This window comes from Mycetomoellerius zeteki, unplaced genomic scaffold, assembly GCF_001594055.1.
Source record: "Mycetomoellerius zeteki isolate Tzet28-1 unplaced genomic scaffold, Tzet1.0 scaffold62, whole genome shotgun sequence".
NCBI classification, from domain to species: Eukaryota; Metazoa; Arthropoda; class Insecta; order Hymenoptera; family Formicidae; genus Mycetomoellerius; species Mycetomoellerius zeteki.
In genome coordinates this window covers 2,993,090-3,013,205 of record NW_017257632.1, presented here as the reverse complement: position 1 = coordinate 3,013,205, position 20,116 = coordinate 2,993,090, and the positions used below count along the sequence as shown (strand labels likewise).

The window sequence follows — 20,116 nt, the reverse complement described above, 5'->3', positions numbered from 1 at the left end:
TAATTAATTTTAGTGAATGTTTAGTAATAGGGACCACCCTCCAATGACTTGACATATGTTATCAAGTTCATGATTCTGAGTGACCTCCAATAGATTTTGCTCGGCGCTCGTTAAAAGTTATTAACAAAAAATTCTGCTATATAAAACAAAAATTCTCTGCTGTAAAGTAATTTATGATTTTGTAATGACTTTTTATTCGAAGTGAGATCCACCCTACTTCCCCCTCTGTTTAGAGCGCACGACTTTCCAGGCGAAGCGAGGTCTACATTACATCCCCCCCCCTCTTGCTTAAAAAGATGTAAGCCCTTAGACTGGAGGGAAAGTAAGGTAGACCTCGCGTGGAAAGTCGAAAATCCATGTGGAATAGTATTATAGATCTCGTTTCGTCCCGTAACGTGTACTTTGTAAGTGAACAACATATGCCAAGGTTAAGACCATTGGAGGGTGATCTTTATTACTAATTTACCTTTCACATGTAGAACATATGTATATACTCACATTGCATATCAAACTAAATGAAAATATTTATATTTAGCTTAAGTATACATAAAATTCATCAAATGTATTTTTTCATAGCCATATATATATATTTGGGAATTATTGTTTCTTTAATATTAAAATAACTATTTCTTTTGAGTTTTCTAAAATGTGTATTGCATGCTTATTCAAAAATTAGTTTTTATACATTTAATATACATGTATTGCGGGTGTGTAAGACGTTTGTAAAGTCAGAGCCCTTTTATTTATAAAAGTTAAAAAATATACTATTAAGTTATAAAAATATACTTTAATAGATGTTTCTGAACAGGTCAGAATGACAGATATCAAACAATAAAATTGGAGCAACTGTTCAACAAACCTATCTACACGTTCGTTAAAACTGATGAAAATGCTAATATTAAGTGGGGTGTACGATATTATGTTCCACGTACATTAAAGCAAACTGGATTCAAGAATTAATGTATTAAAATAGGAATTAGAAGATGCTTAATATGCTAAAACTGCTAGTTCGATGACATAAATTAGTACAGATATAAGCGATATTTTAATCACGAGTCTAATTTAAGTACTTCAAGGTATTTTTTCTGCATTTGAGCTATCAAATTGTCCAACCTAAAAAGATAAAACACAAGATAAATCTGTGTTAAAATTGAACATTGTAATAAAAAAAAAAACTTACATGTAACGCATGATCAAATTATCGTATATTACATTATCTTCTGATTGAATAATGCTGCTTAATTCAGTAGTCAAGATATTTACAGATTGATAGTTGTTAGATTGTTGAGGAACACTGTTAGTGTCAGACTGTGTCATTCTTTGATATTCTTCCCAATATAATTCAGTCATAGCAGTAACAGAAATAAATACTTTTTCTAGTTTTGATAATTCATCTTGTAACTTATCTATCTGCCTGTAGAAAATACATATTGAAGATATATGAGACGTATCGTTTACAATAAATAAACTTTTAGTACCTTGTAATATCAATTATGTTTTCATTATAAAGTTGTGTTTCACGTGTAATCACGAATTCAAACACTAATTTCGACATGTCCAATGGTCTTGCTGTTTTATGTGGACTTTCTTCCTTAAATTTCAAATACACATCACACATCTTGTCATATCTATAAAAATAGTATAAGAGAAAATATTCAAATGTAGCACATTTTACAATAATTATTTATAATACATTATACACTTACAGTACTGATAAATTTCCTATATAATCGGTCGCTTGAGCTTGATCTCTCAATTTATTGTTATCTTCCTTCAAAGATGTAAACTTCATTTTTATTTGATCGGCTGCACTAATTAATTTATCAACTTTATTAAGATAAATTTGTATCTTCCTTTTATCAGCTGCGTCTTCGTCCGTCGTATTCATATATTTCATACGAATCGTATGTACTTGATCTGTAAGAATCTTTGTATTTTTCAATGTCTTCTCCATACTCGAATTAAATTTATCGATCTTTTGATGTAATAAATCCCTAAAATATGCGAAATATTATTGAAATATTATCATACTTAATAGATAGTTTTATAATTTTGTAGCATTAATATTATGTACGAAACTTACAAATTTATACTCAATGCAAAAATGTACAATTGAAATAAATACATTTCTGATTTCGTAAAATATATTGTATGGCGATAATAATCTTTCAGTACTTCATAGTTTAATTCATTCTTCGATTGTGTCATCATTTTCTCTACTGCTGTAGGAATATTTAATATAGGTATATTTTCTATTAAATAACATCCATTTCTGAAGAGAAACAAAACGTGATCCTACAGCAAAATTGTAATAAATTTAAAAATAGTATTTTATCTTGTGGTATCTTACAAATTGAATATACGTACATTAATTTGTGATGCAAGTGACATGGTACTTTCGATCAGTATTGCACCTTTATAATCAGTTAGCACTTGATGTTTGACTTCAATATTAGTATCTCTTTCTATTAACAACTGAAGATCTCTAAGAGTAGTATTACTATCAATTTCGTATGTATTAATTTTGTAAAATGGCAGACAGAAAACGTACAGTATCTATGAAAAACATAAATTAAATAATAAAAACGAAATAAGAATAAAATGCTTGGCTTTTATATATACATACTTTGTTTAATAATGCATCTTGTAACATTGTAAATACCGCTAAATGGGATGTACCAAATTTGTCAACTATTTTTCCTCTTTCATGTGGATCCCATTGTAAAACTAGTTGAAACCATTGGACCATTTTGTTTCGAAGACAGCTGATACAAGAAAAAAATATTACACACTGATAAATATACAGTATAAAAAATTATCAAACAAAAGTTACATAAAAAAATTGTTCTTTCTACAGGAGAAAGTATAGAAAAAATATATAATACATTCTTACTTCGATAAGTGAGTTGGATTTTGAATGTCTTTTCCAAAAATGACTTTTCCTTCTGATTCATAAGCATGAATATCGTCATAATTCTTATTTTTAATGTATTTCATCCTGCAAAATTTAATTAAACTTAGAATTTGATACTTGCATCACTTTTTTATTTCATCATTATATTTTTCACTTTTTACCACTCCATAGTATGTTGCATTGTTGGTAAAAATGGTCTTGTTCCAGTCACAAGTTCATAATACAATATTCCTAAACTCCAGTAATCGACAGAACAACTATATTTCTCTCTCCAAAGAAGTTCTGGGGCAACATAGTTTAAAGTGCCGACTAAAGAGGCAGATGTGCTTGCTTCTCCAAGTTCTTTGGCATATCCGAGATCTATTAATTTATATGAAATCTGTAATAAATTTAAGTTTAATTTAATCAATGCAACACATAAGTTATTGATAATTCAACATAAATAATTATCTCATTATATATCTCACCACATTCTGTTCATCCTGTAAAACTATATTCTCTGGTTTTAAATCTCGATGAGTTATATTATATGAATGTAAATATTTTACAGCCGATGAAATTTCACTCATTACTTTGATCGCTTCTGTTTCACTAATTCCACAACAATTTTCTGGTCGATTTAAAATCTGTAAGAAAAAGAATATAATTATTTTACATTATTAATAGACTTTGTATGCTTTGTATAGACCAGGTTTTAAACACAATACAACTTTTCTCAAATCTCCTTTTCTACAATACTCCATACAGAGAATTGGTTCGGTTTCTTCTACATTTGGAAGCTTGAACGGGATGCATCCTGTTCTCACGATGTTTGGATGCTTCAAGCGTTTCATTATAAAAACTTCATGGGCCCATCTCTTTCGTTGCGTTGACATCAATTGTGAATAATTACATTTACATCTTTTGATTGCTGAAATTATAATTATATACAATAATACATATTTATTATATATTTAAAATGTTATAAGTTTGTTTATATGTATGATTCTTCTCAGATAATTCTTCAAAGATATATATATTTTTTATATTTATACTTATAGTCATACTGAAATATTACCAATTTTTTTGCCGCTTTGAACATGTATCCAAAGCTCGACAACCCCAAAACCTCCGCTACCCAAAACACGATTTAGTTTCCAATCATCATTCGACGTCATCTCGAATTTGTAAAATAAAATTTGCTTCTAGAAGCTATACAGATCGAGGACTAAATAATTCTTAGTAAACGTGATTCCATGCTGATAAAATAAATAACATTTTTATAATTTTCGTAAAAAAGGTATGTTCATACACACAAATTATAACATTACTTACCGAACAATCGAGTTTTTCTATCGAAAATGCATCAGCGCGGCAAGGAAAAGAAATTATTTTATGACGTAAATTCTTTACCAATATTGTCAATGTTGTCAATTATTAACCTGCATATATGATTCAATATTTTCCAGATATCTCATTTGTGTATCGATGGTATAAGTATACCGATTGGCTACTGACTGAACATGTGACCGTCCTTATGACATTTTAAGCTGGTTCTACATTGATCGCATCGCAGCGTCGCAAGCGTGTCGCAAGCGTTGCAGTCCAATCAGAGTCGAGCTAGCTTGACATTGATTGGACCGCAACGCTTGCAACGCTGCGATGCGACTAATGTAGAACCAGCTTTAGGTTTGTTGCGTCGCATGCTCCAACGTGTTCCAATATGCTCCACCATAGTTCTTACTCACTCCAACACGCTTGATAGAGTGAATAGGAGCTATGGTAGGAGCATATTGGAGCATATTGGAGATTGCGACGCGAACGAACCTTAAGCTGGTTCTACATTAGTCGCATCGCAGCGTCGCAAACATTTTGGTCCAATAAACGTCAAGCTCGACTCTGATTGGACTGCAACGTTTGCGACACGCTTGCGACGCTGCGATGCGATCAAGGCTGCGTTCAGCAGAACGTTTGTTTTGCAACTGTTGGAAGTTTCCTTCGCGCTGATTGGATCATACTTTTATATCTAGAAGAATGGTCCTATCTCAGCAGACAATCATAAAACGGTTGCAAAACTGTTGAGTCTGCTGAACGCAGCCATTGACAAATTCAAATTTGATCAACCAAAACGAAAAGAGGAAACTAAAATTTCTTTGTCCTTATTGGTCAAATTTCAATCTTCAATCTTCAACCTCAATCTTCAATGCGTAGTTTGATTCCGGCCTTATGGTTCCTGCACACTGGACGCGGAAACGCTGCCGCGCAGCAAAATGTGACAGGTTAGCCAATAAGCTTACAGCTCCTAACATGTTCATTGGCTGCGTTCAACAGACTCAACAATTTTGCAACCGTTTTATGATTCGTCACGCTGATTGGATTAAACTTTTAGATTTAAAGGAATAGTCCTATCTCAGCGCAGAATCATAAAACGGTTGCAAAACTAGTGCCTGCGTTCAGCAGACTCAACAGTTTTGCAACCGTTTTATGATTGTCTGCTGAGATAGGACCATTCTTCTAGATCTAAAAGTATGATCCAATTAGCGCGAAGGAAACTTACAACAGTTGCAAAACAAACGTTCTGCTGAACGCATCCGTTGAGTCTGCCGAACGCAGCCATTGAACATGTTAGGAGCTGTAAGCTTATTGGTCGCATTTTACCGCGCGGTAAGCGTTTCCGCGTCCAGTGTGCTAAAGCCATTAGTCATGGTGGAAATACGTAAGATGAGCTATTCCCGTGAATGCGCAGTAGCCTAAAAAGTAGTGGGGAATTGACAGCCAATCACATTTGAGCAATATTATAAAAGCGCGTGAATTAGTGGTGGTGAAATTTGTTGGTTCACATTTGATTGGTCGTCCCCATTATGCGCAATAGCTCACCTTACGTATTTTCACCGTAGGTCTTGATCCTACTGTATATTCTTGCCGACTATGCCGATACTGATTCTACGCGTCGTGCATTAAGAACTAAGAACCGTTTGTTTCGTCTCTTCCTGTAGTTCAGTGATTCTGCATTCTATCTGATTCTATCTGATCGTCTTGCTCGACTGTTTCGAATCGCCATTCGTCGTTCGAGACGCCTCAGCTTATTTTAGACTTAAATGGATATAGATTGCATCGCACGAGTCCGTGAAATGCTCTATGGGATACGAAGAAATATTTTTCTCTTTATTTTCACCTGATACAAGGCACTTCGCAAAAGTATAAATAACGTTACATTTCGCAGTCTTTCATATTTTCAAGAAGCATCTGTGTTTTCCTTGCTGGCACGGGAACGAAGGTTGTAAGAAGGCGTTTGAAGGCGATGGCATCGCAAGAAGCACAGGATTTTCATATGGCATACGACATGCATGAAAAGTTGAATTGTTTAGGCGTGACAGAAAACGCAGTTAGCTTGAATAAGGTATTTATTTTCTTCGTTTGAGAAACTGATCATCGTATCAAAAATAAATTTACTTTAAATTTGATATCTTTATTGTATTGTAAAAGAAAATCGTTTATTTTTAGAAAAATGCTTATATACAATCATTAGTCGATCAAGCATTGGAGTTGATCGATCCCACTCCTAATATTCACACAATGTTTATACAATTTAATGCAAGATTCTTCTGGAATGTTTTATCTTCTGTCGAAGTTAAATGGAGTAACAGAATGACAAGGTAAATATTTCTCATGACTCGAGGCATTTTCTAGAAAGGACAAGTGTAACACAATGAATCATTATATCCTTGTTGTTTACTAATATGAAACAAAGATGAAATAATTCACTGTGTTATACTATGTTCTTGCTGATATAAAATATTATTATATAGAGGGTATTCCACTCTCAAAGCTGATAAAATCATTTCATCTTTGCTATTTACCAAGTATTAAACAAGGGGGTCGTTTGTGTATTTTGAAATGCAATGAAAATTACAAAAGTGAGCAAATTCACTAAAATATTTTTGTCATTAATCAACACTTAATTTGTTCTTTTGTACTTTTGTAATTTTTACCTCGTTTCAAGATACACAAGAAACAACCCCAAAAATAAATAATTACGAGCGCCAAGTGTCTTTATACAAGGTTTGTTTTCTGTTCCTACACTGATTGCACTAGTTGAAAAAGTATACTAAAGCGTTTTGTGTTCCCAAAATGGCATCAGCGACACTTCCAGTGCAATAAAATTTGGTGCACGAGTTCACTGAACTGGTTGCACTAGGTCTGGAGTCAGTGCAAGCAGTGTAAGTACTGGTGTACACTAGTTTAGCCACAGAAAACAGATCTTGTACAAATAGTGCAAGAGTTTACGAGTAATAAAACAATAAAAAATATATAAATGATAGTAAGCTTATATACAAAAATATTTTGTTCATCAGTTCTAGATTGTACTAATTGCAATCCTCGTACAAGAACAGATAACTATAATATGCAATTGTTTGTAGTTGTGCTGGAGTATGTCGCTTTCACTCGCGTAATAAGGAATGTGTGATATCACTCAGTGCACCTCTACTTAAACTGAGACCAAGAAAAGATCTAGTAGAGACCTTATTGGTAAGTTTTTCAATATTAGTAGTAGTAGTAGCAGGAGGAAGAATAGATTAAGTTCTTATGAAATGAATTACAGAAGAAATAACATCAGAATTAAACCTGGGATTTGCTAATTATTTTCTTCTCATTCTTTAATTGGCCAACAACAAATCATCAACTAATTTAAGTCTTACATACACTTAATTAAACTTGTCTTTTTGATCCAAGGGATACATAGTCAGTTTACATGGTACCCCTAATTAGATTTAACAACATCTGTAGTTATGAAACTAACCAATCATAGCTATTCTTGTAAAGAAAGAAATGACTGATTGGCCAGTTTCATAACTAAGGATGTTATTAAATCCGATTAAAGGTACCGTGTAAATGTGATCAGTGTAGTAAATAGTGCTTCTCAAGTGGGATTGTTACTCATAGCTGAAGTGTAACTTAAACGCAGGAAAAATCCCGCGTATGTGAGGCACGGATGGAATCGAACTCGGATCTACGGATTGCTAGTTCGCAGACCGAGCGCTGAGCCATTCCATGCCTCACTTGCCGAGTATTTTAACATAGAGTCACTCCAAGTTTCTTGATAAATAAATACTACTTTGATCAAAAAGTTTCCGGAATTATTACCACCAGGTGATGCTTTGAGTCAGCTGATTTGAGTTCTGTTTTTTTGGTTAGATTGCCACATCTATCATTGACATTTTCACCAAATTTTATCGCCATAGCTTGACATTTGTAAAAGTTACGCCGTCTTGAGTACATCTACCTCTGCACGGTTTTCGATTTTTCTATTACCTCCTTTCGCCTTAAAACGCATTCCCCGTAGTGGTTTTTTGACTCGATCGAACAGAAAAAAATCGCAGGGAGCCATATCGGGTGAATTCGATGGCTATTGGATGGTATTCGTTTCGTTCTTGGTCAAAAATTCACGGATGTTGCAAATTCAACTCCATTTTTAAAACTGTAAAAAATCGAAAACCGTGCAGAGGTAAATGTACTCAAGACGGCGTAACTTTTACAAATGTCAAGCTATGGCGATAAAATTTGATGGAAATGTCAATGATAGATGTGGCAACCTAATCAAAAAAACAGAACAGAGCATCACCTGGTGATAATTCCGGGAACTTTTTGATCAAGATGGTATAGAAATATAATTGTATAAGGATGTTATGTATATTGATAATATTTTTATGTGTTAAATTGCAGCACGAGATGATCCATGCGTATTTATTCTTAACAAATAATGACCTGGACCGAGATGGTCATGGACCGAATTTCTGCAAACATATGCACAGGATAAATAAAGAAGCGGGAACCAACATAACGGTGAGCTAATAACTTTTTTATCTTAATATTTAGAGTATATTGTTGAACAGTGATATGTGACTACTCCAAAAATCTACATTGTCACAAATAGTCCTTAAAACTGTTCATTATGACAGAAAGCACATTTCAATAATTATTCAATTAATTATTCAAATTCGTGTTTCTAAAAGAAAAATTTATATTTTATCATAAAGTCTAATCATATTAATACAATTGTTGCATAACACAAACTCGTTTGGATATTGGAGAATCTTTAAGCTTAAAAAATCTTGATTTATTACAAAGATTAAATATCCGAATGTAGCTTAAACTTAATTTTATTCAAATAAATTTTGAAAAGCAAATTCTTAAAAACAATTTTGTTTGTGCATTTATAATAATAATTTTGTACTTTTTTAATTTTTAAATTTTTTTATTCTGTAATAACAAAATTCTTTTATCATGTTAATCGAGTATAGATTTATCACAACTTTCATGATGAAGTAAAGCTGTACAAACAACATTGGTGGAAATGTAACGGACCTTGCCAATACAGACCACCATTCTTTGGAACGGTTCGACGAAGCATAAATCGTCCGCCCGGTCCATTAGATTTTTGGTGGCATGAACATCAACAAAATTGTAATGGTCAATTTTTAAAGATCAAAGAACCAGAGAATTTCAAATCGCGTTCAAAGCAAAATGATAAGTCAAAGCAAAGTGATAAGTTAAAAATTACAAGAATAACTGATTGGTTTCCAAAGAGTATTCCAGCGGACACAGCTATACCTACAACTTCAAAAGCCCTTAGTAACGACTCTAAAATATTTATTCAAACGGACAATGTTAAGCCTAGTACTAGTAAAGACAATAGTGGTACAAATTCATCTCGCGCTGTGAATGAGAAAGATACTCAAGATCTGTCGCTGGGAATGAAGAAGCTTGGTAGTAGTAATAATAATGTACATGGTTGGGGTACTAATGGTCCGAGTGAAAACGCAAAGAAGGATGATACAACGAATGTTTCTAAAAATCCCAAGTTTTCTTGTTCCGGTGTTCTGGGAGGCAGTAGTAGTGGTCAGAGTAATCTCCTAACCAAATTCAAATTAAATGACGGTAAAAGTCCCCGATGTGAATCAAGTAAGAGAGATTCAACTTCGATATCGGCTACGGGACAAGCAGCTGCTAATAATTCGATTTTAAATCTAAGTCAACCAAGAAATAATTCCGTACCTTGTCCTATATGTAACATACCTATGACTTTAGAAAATATATATAGACATATAGACTCATGCCTAATAAACGATAATACATCATTGATTGACGAGATTAACAATAATATTAATAATAATAACAACAATGAAGAGTTAATGTTACCCATTCGAACGTTTTCTACATCGGTGACGGAGCAAAATGTTGACACAAACACAATTTCTAATAAGCGCTTAAGATTCGATACTTCGAACGATATAGTTGAATGCGTCACTTGTCCCGTTTGTAATAAAAGATTGCCGGCCACAGATATTAATCAGCATCTTGATGAATGTCTATTAGAAGCAGATACAGCTCGTAAAGCTGCCATTCCCTCCACCTCTCGTGCGTCATTCGATGATAACTTAATTACTATAAACAGTTCCTCTAATTCTGATTTGGATAATTCTGTATTGATGGAGGATCCACAACCAAGTACTAGTACTTGTAATAACGACGTAGTGGATTTGGAACGAAAATGTTTAGTTTGCAACGCACAGATCGCACCTGAAATATCATTAAATGAACATCTTGAAGAATGCATTGGAAGCGTTTTTAATGACGATATAATAATAGACGATAAGGAAGACGATAACGATGATACGCTTGCTGTAGAAAATAATTCCACGGAAAATAAATATCCTTGTCCAGTATGTATGCAGATAATATCGGAAAATCTTATGAACCAGCATTTAGATGTGTGCCTTAAAAATGAATAAGTGGTCTTGTGAACAAAAAGAGTGACAATGAACTATTTTGCGGATAATGAAATGGTTTTTTTATCTAAATAAGTATCTGAATAAATATCTTTTCATATATATATATAATTTACTTCTTTGCACATATCGCGATTTTATACGAGACAGACTAAAAGAATATAATACAAAACAAAAACATTATTAGGGAAATAAATATGCGATTTAAAAAGACGTTTGTATATTACTTATCATATATTAAATAGAAATTTCAAATACATTATAACAAAACCTGTGTTACAAGAAAAGGCACAATTTACATGCCGAATGTAATTATTAACAATGCTTGTATAATCTGTATATAATGCGTGTGTTTGCATATATAATATATAATATTTCACATAGTACAAGTTTTTCGATGATTAAGACTGGTTAATGAAGAGTTTAAATTATTTATCTAGAAGTCGTTATATAAAACTCTTAGCGTTATTTTTTAATAAATAGTAAACAATATTTAAGGCTAGTAATCAGTTATTATTTAGAGCTTTAACGTTATGTCATTTAAATTAATATATTAGAGCTGCTTGTCATTTGCGAAAAATTATATTTTATGATGGAAAAAACAATAGAATGATTATAATGGAATGATTTGTGTGTATGTGTATGAATCGTTCAGATGTTCGGTTTACATTATCCGGTACTTGCTCATTAGCAGCGAGTTTATTAACAATTGAATAACTGATAAAACTGATATGATGTATAATGATGATGAAATTCCGAACATTAAAGTTCCTGAGTAGTCACCACAGTCACATTGAATAGTGACGTTAGAAGCGAAAAATGACACGTTAATTTTTGTTACGTGTCATTTGTAAATAAAGACAATTTGGATAAAACAAAATGATGAAATCGCTTTAAAAAATTTATAAAAATGGACGAAAACTGCGCTTATCCCCCCTGAAAGTCAGTAAATAATCATAAAAAATGATAAAAAGGCATATGTAATTGAGAATAGGTTACGCATTGAATAAAAGCACTTCATGTGCCTTTTATTCAATGCACATGCATAGCCTATTCACAATTTAATATGACTGTGGTGACTATTCAGGAGTTAACTGACTGATTGATTCGATGGCCGAAAATTCGAGCTCTAGTTATGTAATTATATAGATACCTTTTTTGTACTGTACTATTTATCAGATATGTATTAAAAAGTGTATAAAAAATGAATATAAAATTATTATTTTGCGATATCATTAATATGTTGCATTATATATGTACATCTTTTACAGAGTAAATTAGAGTTTTTCGTATAATCTGTCGATGTTGAGATGATCGAGTGTACATATTCCACAATTAAATTCTAGCACATGATTGGAGAAAAAGATTAGAACTTGTTCCTGTGTCCAATGCATATATAGTAAAATATTAGATAGCAAAATACCGATTGCCTTGTCGCCCATTTTAATCCTGCACATAATTGATATTATTATTTTTTGTTCTTAAAGAGCAAGAGTGAGAGAGAGAGATATATATATTTTAAATATAAAATTATCTATTTTCAAAAGATAGACCTTACATACTATGGATTTGCTTTGAGATTATTTAATATTAAATATTATTTTTTCTACTTACTTCTTAGTTCCTAGTTTATGAAATGCATAGTCAGATTGCAAGTGTATGGATGATGTGGCATTATATAGGATTCCTCTATCCTTGTCAGCCATAATTCGTATAGTTCCCGATTCATCAGTTAAATTGACGTTAATCCCATACACATCGTTGGCTGCCGTTAACACAAATCTAGGATTTTCGTCATAACATTGTCCGAGTAATATCACTTCGCTATTTTTAGCGAAGCTGTAAACCGTATTATACGCCGATTTTATCGAATCTGACGTTATAATACATGCGCCTAAATTATAACATTACATTAAATAATTTTTAGAATCGCAAAATATCGTAGCATTTCCATCAATACGTGGAAAATTTAAGATAATCAGCGTGATGTTACGTACTAGAAAACATTCTGAATAAAGATATTTCCATATACTTGTGAATTCTCGTTCGTGTCAAGAAGAGATCAATGAAGTGCGAATTGTATTCAATTGCAACTTTATCCCCATTAAGTTGCAATTCACCAACATTTAAGTCTTTCGGAAAAATCGCAGTTATCGCAAGCTGATCGGATTTTCTTGCAATACTACTATTACCACCGATAAGATCATATAAGGCATACAATTTCCAAACTAGCTTGGACAAACTCTCTGGTAACTGTTGTTATCATTATAAGTTTGATTACTATATTATTACATATTTGCGTATAAAATTTTACGAGGTCTTTAAAACTTACGTTTTCATGTTGTGCTAAGATTTTGTATTTTCGCAAGGTTGACATTTCTTTCGATACTTCGTAACAAGAATTCGTGTAAGGAACAATTCTTTTCCCCGCAGACTCATTTTTGCATTCGCCATAAGGCCAGTTTGCCCTTTTACTTTCTTCGAGCTGCTTGCTACTAATTTCACCAATTAAATTAATTGATAGAGACGATCCGCTGCATTTCCCTTTCGCAGTATCGGACAATCCCCAAATGACATTTAATTTAATGCGAGAGGACTCACTCGGTTCGTTACTCAAAATCTCCCATTGCCATGGCATGTGTCTTTCGGCCTCTACGCACAACTAAATCAATTTCGGTTACATTCAACGTTATTGTAAATTTCATTTAGAATTTTTCTGTTTACCTTAAATACGCGTTCGTTAGGCACAATCTTGGTTGCTTTAATTTTAATCACATCTGATAACCAACTTGTGGCTTCATACAATCCAGCTAAATTCCATTGATGAAAAACTTGTGAGGACTGCAGGTCGTGGTGCGTCAAAGATAAAATATGAAGATTTTCACTTTTTATGTATTCCAATTTCGTCTAACAAAAATCATTCGATATAATGAATGTAATAAATATTGTATACAATATAAGCATATGAAATGTACTTGATGAATGGCAGTCTCTTTCTCTTTTTGCATCCGTGGATATAGGAACAAAGTTCTTTCTTTGATTTTGTACGTGTGATTCTATACAAATATCTGTATCGTACCTGTGACGGTCCGGATTTGAATGCCTCAATATAAGCAGCTAATCCACAGCTACCTTTTGGCGGCACAAAAGTGAAGTAATCCAAGAAATGCATTCCGATTAAGGCAAATTTCATACTTGGCCATGTTCTATAATTTTCAGAAAATCGAGAGAAAGATTTATGTGTTTCGATAGAATAAAAACGAGATATTAAAACAGTAAGATATGAAAATCATGATAGTGACAAATACGAACAGAAATAATCTATAACAAAATTCAAGTGTAAACGCAATCAAATGCACGCATCCCAAATGAATTTTTTAAATTGATTTTTTCGCAGAAGTAAAGTTTTATATTTAAAAAATTTTATATTTTTACTAATTTTATTTTTTCATATAGAATCATATTACTTTTCTGGTTATATTACGAAACACTATATAAGTAAATATAAATGAATATAAATGATACATTACTGATAATTGCTTCGATGAGAAGACCAAATGTCGTTAATTAATGTTTCATATGACATCATGCTTTCGCAATCGAATATTTTTACTTGTAAGCGACCACCTAATTCAGGAAGCCCAACGTTAAGGATATTCACCGTCTATGTAGAAGAGGAAAAAAAAGAAAAGTAATTTATAATACGTATACTCATTAATACAAATTAATATAAATTTAGCAAAAGAATTAATAGCAAAAGAAATATCATACCGAATTAATAATTACCTGTAGATTAGAGGACGGCGACTTTACAACTGTATGTGATACAGAGCACGAACGACAAACTCGATTCAACTTTGATCGAACATTAGCACCTCTAATACTCGTGAGCGTTCTAGCGTGTACTGTAATTCCTGTTTTAAGATGTTCTGCAACGCGATTTTTAGAATGCAAAACGTTAAGATTGAATGAGATACAAAATTTTAAATATTTTTTCTAAATACGAAGTTTCATTTATAAGGAGAAATTATGATTTATGGAATCTATTTCTTTTGAATATTAAATACGCCAAGTTGATCGCATTAATTATTTTAGCCAGTTAACTAAATAAGACTGATACCTTCTAAGGTGTCGTACGAAATGAATGGTCGTTCATCCAATCCAAGTGTAACGTTAATAGGAAGATATCCATGTAGCGACTGAACTCTTTCAGCGCTATGCCATAAATCAATTAGCGGATTATAATTCTCTATTGTTTCAATGCCGTGAACAGATGTGCTAAAGGTATTTCATATACATAAAGAAATCTATGAAATATATATATATAAACTATATAAATTATTTCTAATGCTTAAACACCTTTTCGGTATGGCATACTTGGCTCTTTTTCAATGCTTTTTCCATTGTTTATAATTTTTTTATTACTAAAGATACATCTGCTTAGTATGTTCCTTAATGTCTCGCATTTCGATTGAAAAAAAAATTTTTTACAATATGTTCATTTTTATGAAAGTTAGCAATTGAATTGGATTTTGAGTATGTCATACATCGATGTGTTATTTTCGTAGTGAAGTGTTTAAAGGCTAGATAAATTTTACGAAAACGAGCGCAAGTAAATATATGTAATTATGCGATGTAAATTATACACATGAATATGTAAAATATAATCTTACCGCAAAATAATATGGTTGTTCCGTCCAGGAAAATCGCGCGTAAAATTACCTCTCATTGAAAATAGAGAAGTTCCCGTCATCGCGAGTCTAACATTGGTACCAAAATCGGTCACTTGTATCGATTCTATCGCCAAAGGCACATTTATACGTTGTTGATTAACGTGAAACTCCATGTTATAATACGTTTGAAATATGTTATCCGATAAAGAGGACAAGTCTAGAAAATTAAATAAGCAAATGGTATAACATTGTTACAGTCGCGATTATGAATTACAAACTTACACTTCAACCCCTCAACTATGTTTGTTTCATTCCAATGAACGCACAATACTGTCTTTTCTTGAATACGCGTAATTATTTCTAAATGCATAGGGCTTTTCATGCGTTCATCCAGTTTGAATTCTTTCAGAATATCTTTTATGTTTGTCGGATTTTCAAAAGAAGTCGCTAATGAGTGGAAAATACCTTCCGCTTTGATATATAACTAATGTTATGTTAAAAAAGGATATTAAATTAAATCAATTAACATTTAAAAGTAATGCAAATATTTTTGCTTTGGAAACTATATATATACTTACAGACACATGATTAAGGTGCGTACCACTAGCATAATTATTTAAAGTTACGTATATTACTTCAGGAATATTCGTAGAAGGGTTGGCTATGATAATGCCATGCAACATAGCGCCGAATTTTCTCAAAGAATCTTGGTAATCAACCAAGTAATTACCAGTAATCATATATTCATTATTCGGTATCCGAAGTACGCGGCTGAATTGGGCCGCGATTTTGCTTCTGTAAATATTTGGTAGCAGCAATTAAAAATTAAAAAAATACATTTAAAAATGTTAAATAAATTATTAACGTTAAATTATTAACGTTAAATTAATAAAAAATTTAATAGTAAATGAAAGAACAGTACCAATTCGTTCAAGCAACATAAATTAAATCAAAACAGTGCGTTAGATTCGTTATGAAAAGACGCAATGATATGAAAATTAATATTTGATTAATATTGCTACTGTTCTTCCGCTCTGATAAATTTATATGCGTATTTACATGCGTCTGTGACAGGGATACGTGGTGCGTTCCATAGATTTTAGCATCGTATAAAAATAATTATACAAGTGTTGATTGGGCTCGTTTTGCATGTACCAATACAGAGAAATCAATCTGTTCGGCGTAGGACTGGAAACAATAAGTAAAGTTAGTGCAGCGACCCTCATTTCCAAATGTTCGGTTCTATTGAGCAAGATCGGCCAATATACAGGATAAATCTGCAAAATAAAATTATGTAATTCAATGTGAAATGTGATGTCAAATGTGATCTGTGTAAAACATTGATTTGTGTAAATCTACACGAAAGATCACTTACAACATCGGGTCTCAACGGTGCTGTGGGAATAGAAGCCCAAGCCGCAAGTACTCGAAAATGTCGCGATTCAGCATTATTGCCGCTAGCTATAGGCTCTAAGAATTCGATGACTCTACCCAGCTGTATATTCGCCAAACCTTCCAACCAGACCATTTTCTGCTCGTAGAAAGTAGTTTCTATAACATGCATCGAACAGTCTTATCCGAACAATATAAATTGCAACACAAAACAGATATATATGATATAAATTGTTACATATACCAGTAAATTTATCGAGGTACAGGCGTACGTAATCATCTAACATCTCATATGGACAATGCACTAGACAAGTTTTGTATATTAATGTTCCATAAGTAAGAATTGCGGTATTTTGCACCTCCGCGCAGATTTTGCTTGGCAGCGTAAGAAGCGGTTGGAGGCTGACCAACAGTTGAACGTCGGGTTTTTTTATATGAAACGGTAGCCGCATAAGTAATTGAATCGCAGATATGTCGGATACTTTGTTGTTTTGAATAAGATCTAATATAAAAAGCGCAGATTCTCTACTTCCAACTTGCGGCAGCGCCTCGAGAAACATGTTTCTGTTACGATAAAAAGCACAGAAATATAATTTATCCTGAAAATAGAGATGGTAATGTAACAAGGGATAATGAAAGTATAAATACCGTATCGTTTCTTCTTTATAACTAGTTCCTGAAATGCGAGTATAGGCTTTTTCTAAGTCAACCCGATCTAACATACCGAGATAATAGAGAAGCACAGATATCGTTGTGTTGTGCAAATTATGGATTTCGGTATCTAAACCAGGATTTTCGAGCCTATGGCTTAAACGATCTAATAAATGACTTATCTACAACAATTTGATGAGGATTTAACTGGAATAACAAAACAGGCAAAGAGAAGATAAAAATAAACTCACAGATTTAAAAACAACATTTTTATCCGGTGTACCTCTACCCTGTGTGAGATCTATTTCTGGTAGCTCGTGTTGAAGGACTGTAGTTCGTACATTATTTGTAATTATCTTATTCGCTATATTCTTCACTGAAGTTAACTCAATAGTTTGTCTATGTAGGATAAAGCAATTTTTATACACACATCTAATTCATTTAGAATAGCAAATAATACGAGTATATTTATGTCTGTAAAATATACCGAACGAAATGATAATGCGCCTCTCCCATGCTTTGAAAAGGTTGCACGTAGATACCTCCAGATGCATTTACGGAGATGATATTGTGAACGAATCCATCGGTTTTTAATTGATACACTCTCTCGCTACTTTTCAAAATGGGATTCTAAGAAATATATAATATAGTATATAAATGTCCTCATATATATATATATCCACATAATTCGATTAACTGTATTAAATAAATATGTAGATTACGCTATACAAAAAGGATTTTGTCTTATGACATGTGACAGCTAGGTGATTTTGATTTTTTCAGTATGAATCCGTAATTAAAAATGCTCCAACAATAATACGTAATAGAATACCTTAATCATTTGACATCAATAAATTAACTATAATCAATTATAATTATAATCATAGAATTTTTTCTAAATAATTAATAAAGAGACAGTATAGCAGATGGCAGGCTGTAGAATTTGCGCGCTCCTCCAAACATTCTCTGTATTATAAAAAAATTTTGTCATGTTATATTTATTTATCTCTATTTTACATCTTTATTGTAATAATTCAGAGCTTCAAATTCGAGCTTTCATTCGAGTTAATACCCAAATTTCTATGACGTCCTATTTTTTTAAACAGCTTCAAAAATAGTAAAAAACGCGTTTTTTTCTTACTTTTTCCAGTTTTTCTCCAAAGTCTGACATGTTGGAATATTTTCAGTTACGACTTCGTAATCTACGAGAAAAAAGTTTAAAAATGTTGTAGTGTTATCAGTGGCAACGTACTTGATCATCATCAGTGCATTGTATTTTAGGAACGTTCGACCAGTAGTGACTAGGATGTCCAATACACATCCGCGGATCGAACGATTTTCTTATCAAACGACTATCACCTTCCGGACTTACAACATAATCGATATCACATTTTCCATAATGGTTTATCTGTGAATTATAATGTTCTGTATATTAATGTCTTCCACAACATTCTTGTAGAATGTATATTAATATATTATCCAGCCATTGTACATAATATATATATTCACTCGCGTATATATCTATAAATATTTGCCATTTACTTCACTAGAATGAAATGCGATTTCTTTTTCCAAGTTAAAAAGATCAAGTTGTAAAATTCCAGCTATGCTTCGTTTTATATTCGTCGTCCATGCAGGCTCAGTTTCAGTGCTGAAGTTATCGATAAGCCCTTTGTTGTACGATAAACGGAAAGGTTTCAAAAGTTCTACAGCATCATCGTAGATATCAATATCTTCTATCACTTTCTTTACATTTCCATTATGTACATTCGTCTTCAATGATTGCAACTAATATAAAAAGTTGGGATATTACATCAGATTATAATATAATAAAATAAAAAAAATGATGTACGTGTTTTTTATGATGGGAAAAAAGGAAATAAAATAAAGAGAAGAAAATTACAGCTATTTTAAAAATACCTGTATTGTGACATAGTCATCTTCCGCTTGAATTACGAGTTTTCCATTGAGATTCCACGAAGAAGCTGCGTTGGAAGGCACTAACACACCAGTGCTCGATGTAGCGTTGTAAGAATATATATATATTTTCCCAGATCTGAATAAATTTTGCGCGGCAGTCTCAGTGCTTAAAAATAAGAATATGAATAACGTTCTTCCTATTCCTTGTGCTAGCACAGATAACAAACTGGAATCTAAAACAGAAAGACTTTCCTTATATTATCTGACTTATCATTTTCCAGTCTTCTTCAATTCTCTCGTATGTTTTCACAATTATTGGAAACTTTTACAAGATATATTAGAAACGAGAGAGAGAGTGAACTTTTCTTATTATCAATAATAATTATTAAAATTGCAAATATTTCACTTGAAACAATATAATCGTCTTTTTATTTTTTAATACTTTAATATATATATGTATATACCTGTGAACTTCATGATGTGTGATCGTAGCTCGGCGAAAGCAAACTGAGTTCACACAAGTCAAGAAATGACCCTTACCAGTTCTTATCACTGTGACTCACAAATACAAACAGGATTACTTGCGTATATATATACAGGAATTATGCTCTCGACGCATTATCTTCAATCATATAGATCGCACGTGTATTATATTATCGTTGACCCTTTTTCTCACAATACACAAGCAAATAAAATATATATACATCTCTTAATTTACGTATAATTTGCTAGAGAAGTGTGTGCAGTAAAAAACTGTTAAGATTTCAATTCTGCATGATAAGAATTAACAATTTAAG

The 20,116-nt window shown here is 32.3% G+C and overlaps 3 protein-coding genes across 3 annotated transcripts; 1 reads left to right on the top strand and 2 right to left on the bottom strand.

The window, feature by feature from the left end:
- Positions 1 to 710: 710 nt before the first annotated feature.
- IKKbeta (inhibitor of nuclear factor kappa B kinase subunit beta) lies at positions 711 to 4,412 on the bottom strand. Its single transcript, XM_018457052.1, has 13 exons — positions 4,229 to 4,412; positions 3,972 to 4,152; positions 3,625 to 3,824; positions 3,382 to 3,540; positions 3,076 to 3,293; positions 2,894 to 2,998; positions 2,627 to 2,765; positions 2,368 to 2,556; positions 2,084 to 2,295; positions 1,707 to 1,994; positions 1,479 to 1,628; positions 1,181 to 1,414; positions 711 to 1,113 (listed from the first exon to the last, which is right to left on the bottom strand). Exons 2-13 carry the CDS (start codon positions 4,069 to 4,071, stop codon positions 1,050 to 1,052), a joined length of 2,058 nt encoding a protein of 685 aa, XP_018312554.1. The 5' UTR covers positions 4,072 to 4,152; positions 4,229 to 4,412; the 3' UTR covers positions 711 to 1,049.
- Positions 4,413 to 5,885: 1,473 nt separating this feature from the next.
- On the top strand, positions 5,886 to 10,847 carry mh (DNA-dependent metalloprotease SPRTN). The gene is made up of 5 exons (XM_018457035.1): positions 5,886 to 6,293; positions 6,398 to 6,549; positions 7,315 to 7,423; positions 8,618 to 8,737; positions 9,196 to 10,847. The coding sequence occupies exons 1-5, from the start codon at positions 6,195 to 6,197 to the stop codon at positions 10,684 to 10,686; spliced, it is 1,971 nt and encodes a 656-aa protein (XP_018312537.1). The 5' UTR covers positions 5,886 to 6,194; the 3' UTR covers positions 10,687 to 10,847.
- A 309-nt stretch (positions 10,848 to 11,156) lies between these two features.
- On the bottom strand, positions 11,157 to 19,811 carry LOC108728668 (uncharacterized). The gene is made up of 22 exons (XM_018457389.1): positions 19,784 to 19,811; positions 19,320 to 19,552; positions 18,942 to 19,187; positions 18,652 to 18,807; positions 17,887 to 18,029; positions 17,651 to 17,798; positions 17,397 to 17,581; positions 16,993 to 17,312; positions 16,732 to 16,907; positions 16,416 to 16,633; positions 15,935 to 16,151; positions 15,639 to 15,840; positions 15,357 to 15,573; positions 14,804 to 14,961; positions 14,470 to 14,612; positions 14,214 to 14,347; positions 13,763 to 13,889; positions 13,408 to 13,590; positions 13,016 to 13,345; positions 12,681 to 12,936; positions 12,298 to 12,577; positions 11,157 to 12,132 (listed from the first exon to the last, which is right to left on the bottom strand). Exons 1-22 carry the CDS (start codon positions 19,794 to 19,796, stop codon positions 11,961 to 11,963), a joined length of 4,257 nt encoding a protein of 1,418 aa, XP_018312891.1. The 5' UTR covers positions 19,797 to 19,811; the 3' UTR covers positions 11,157 to 11,960.
- Between the last annotated feature and the right edge of the window lie 305 nt (positions 19,812 to 20,116).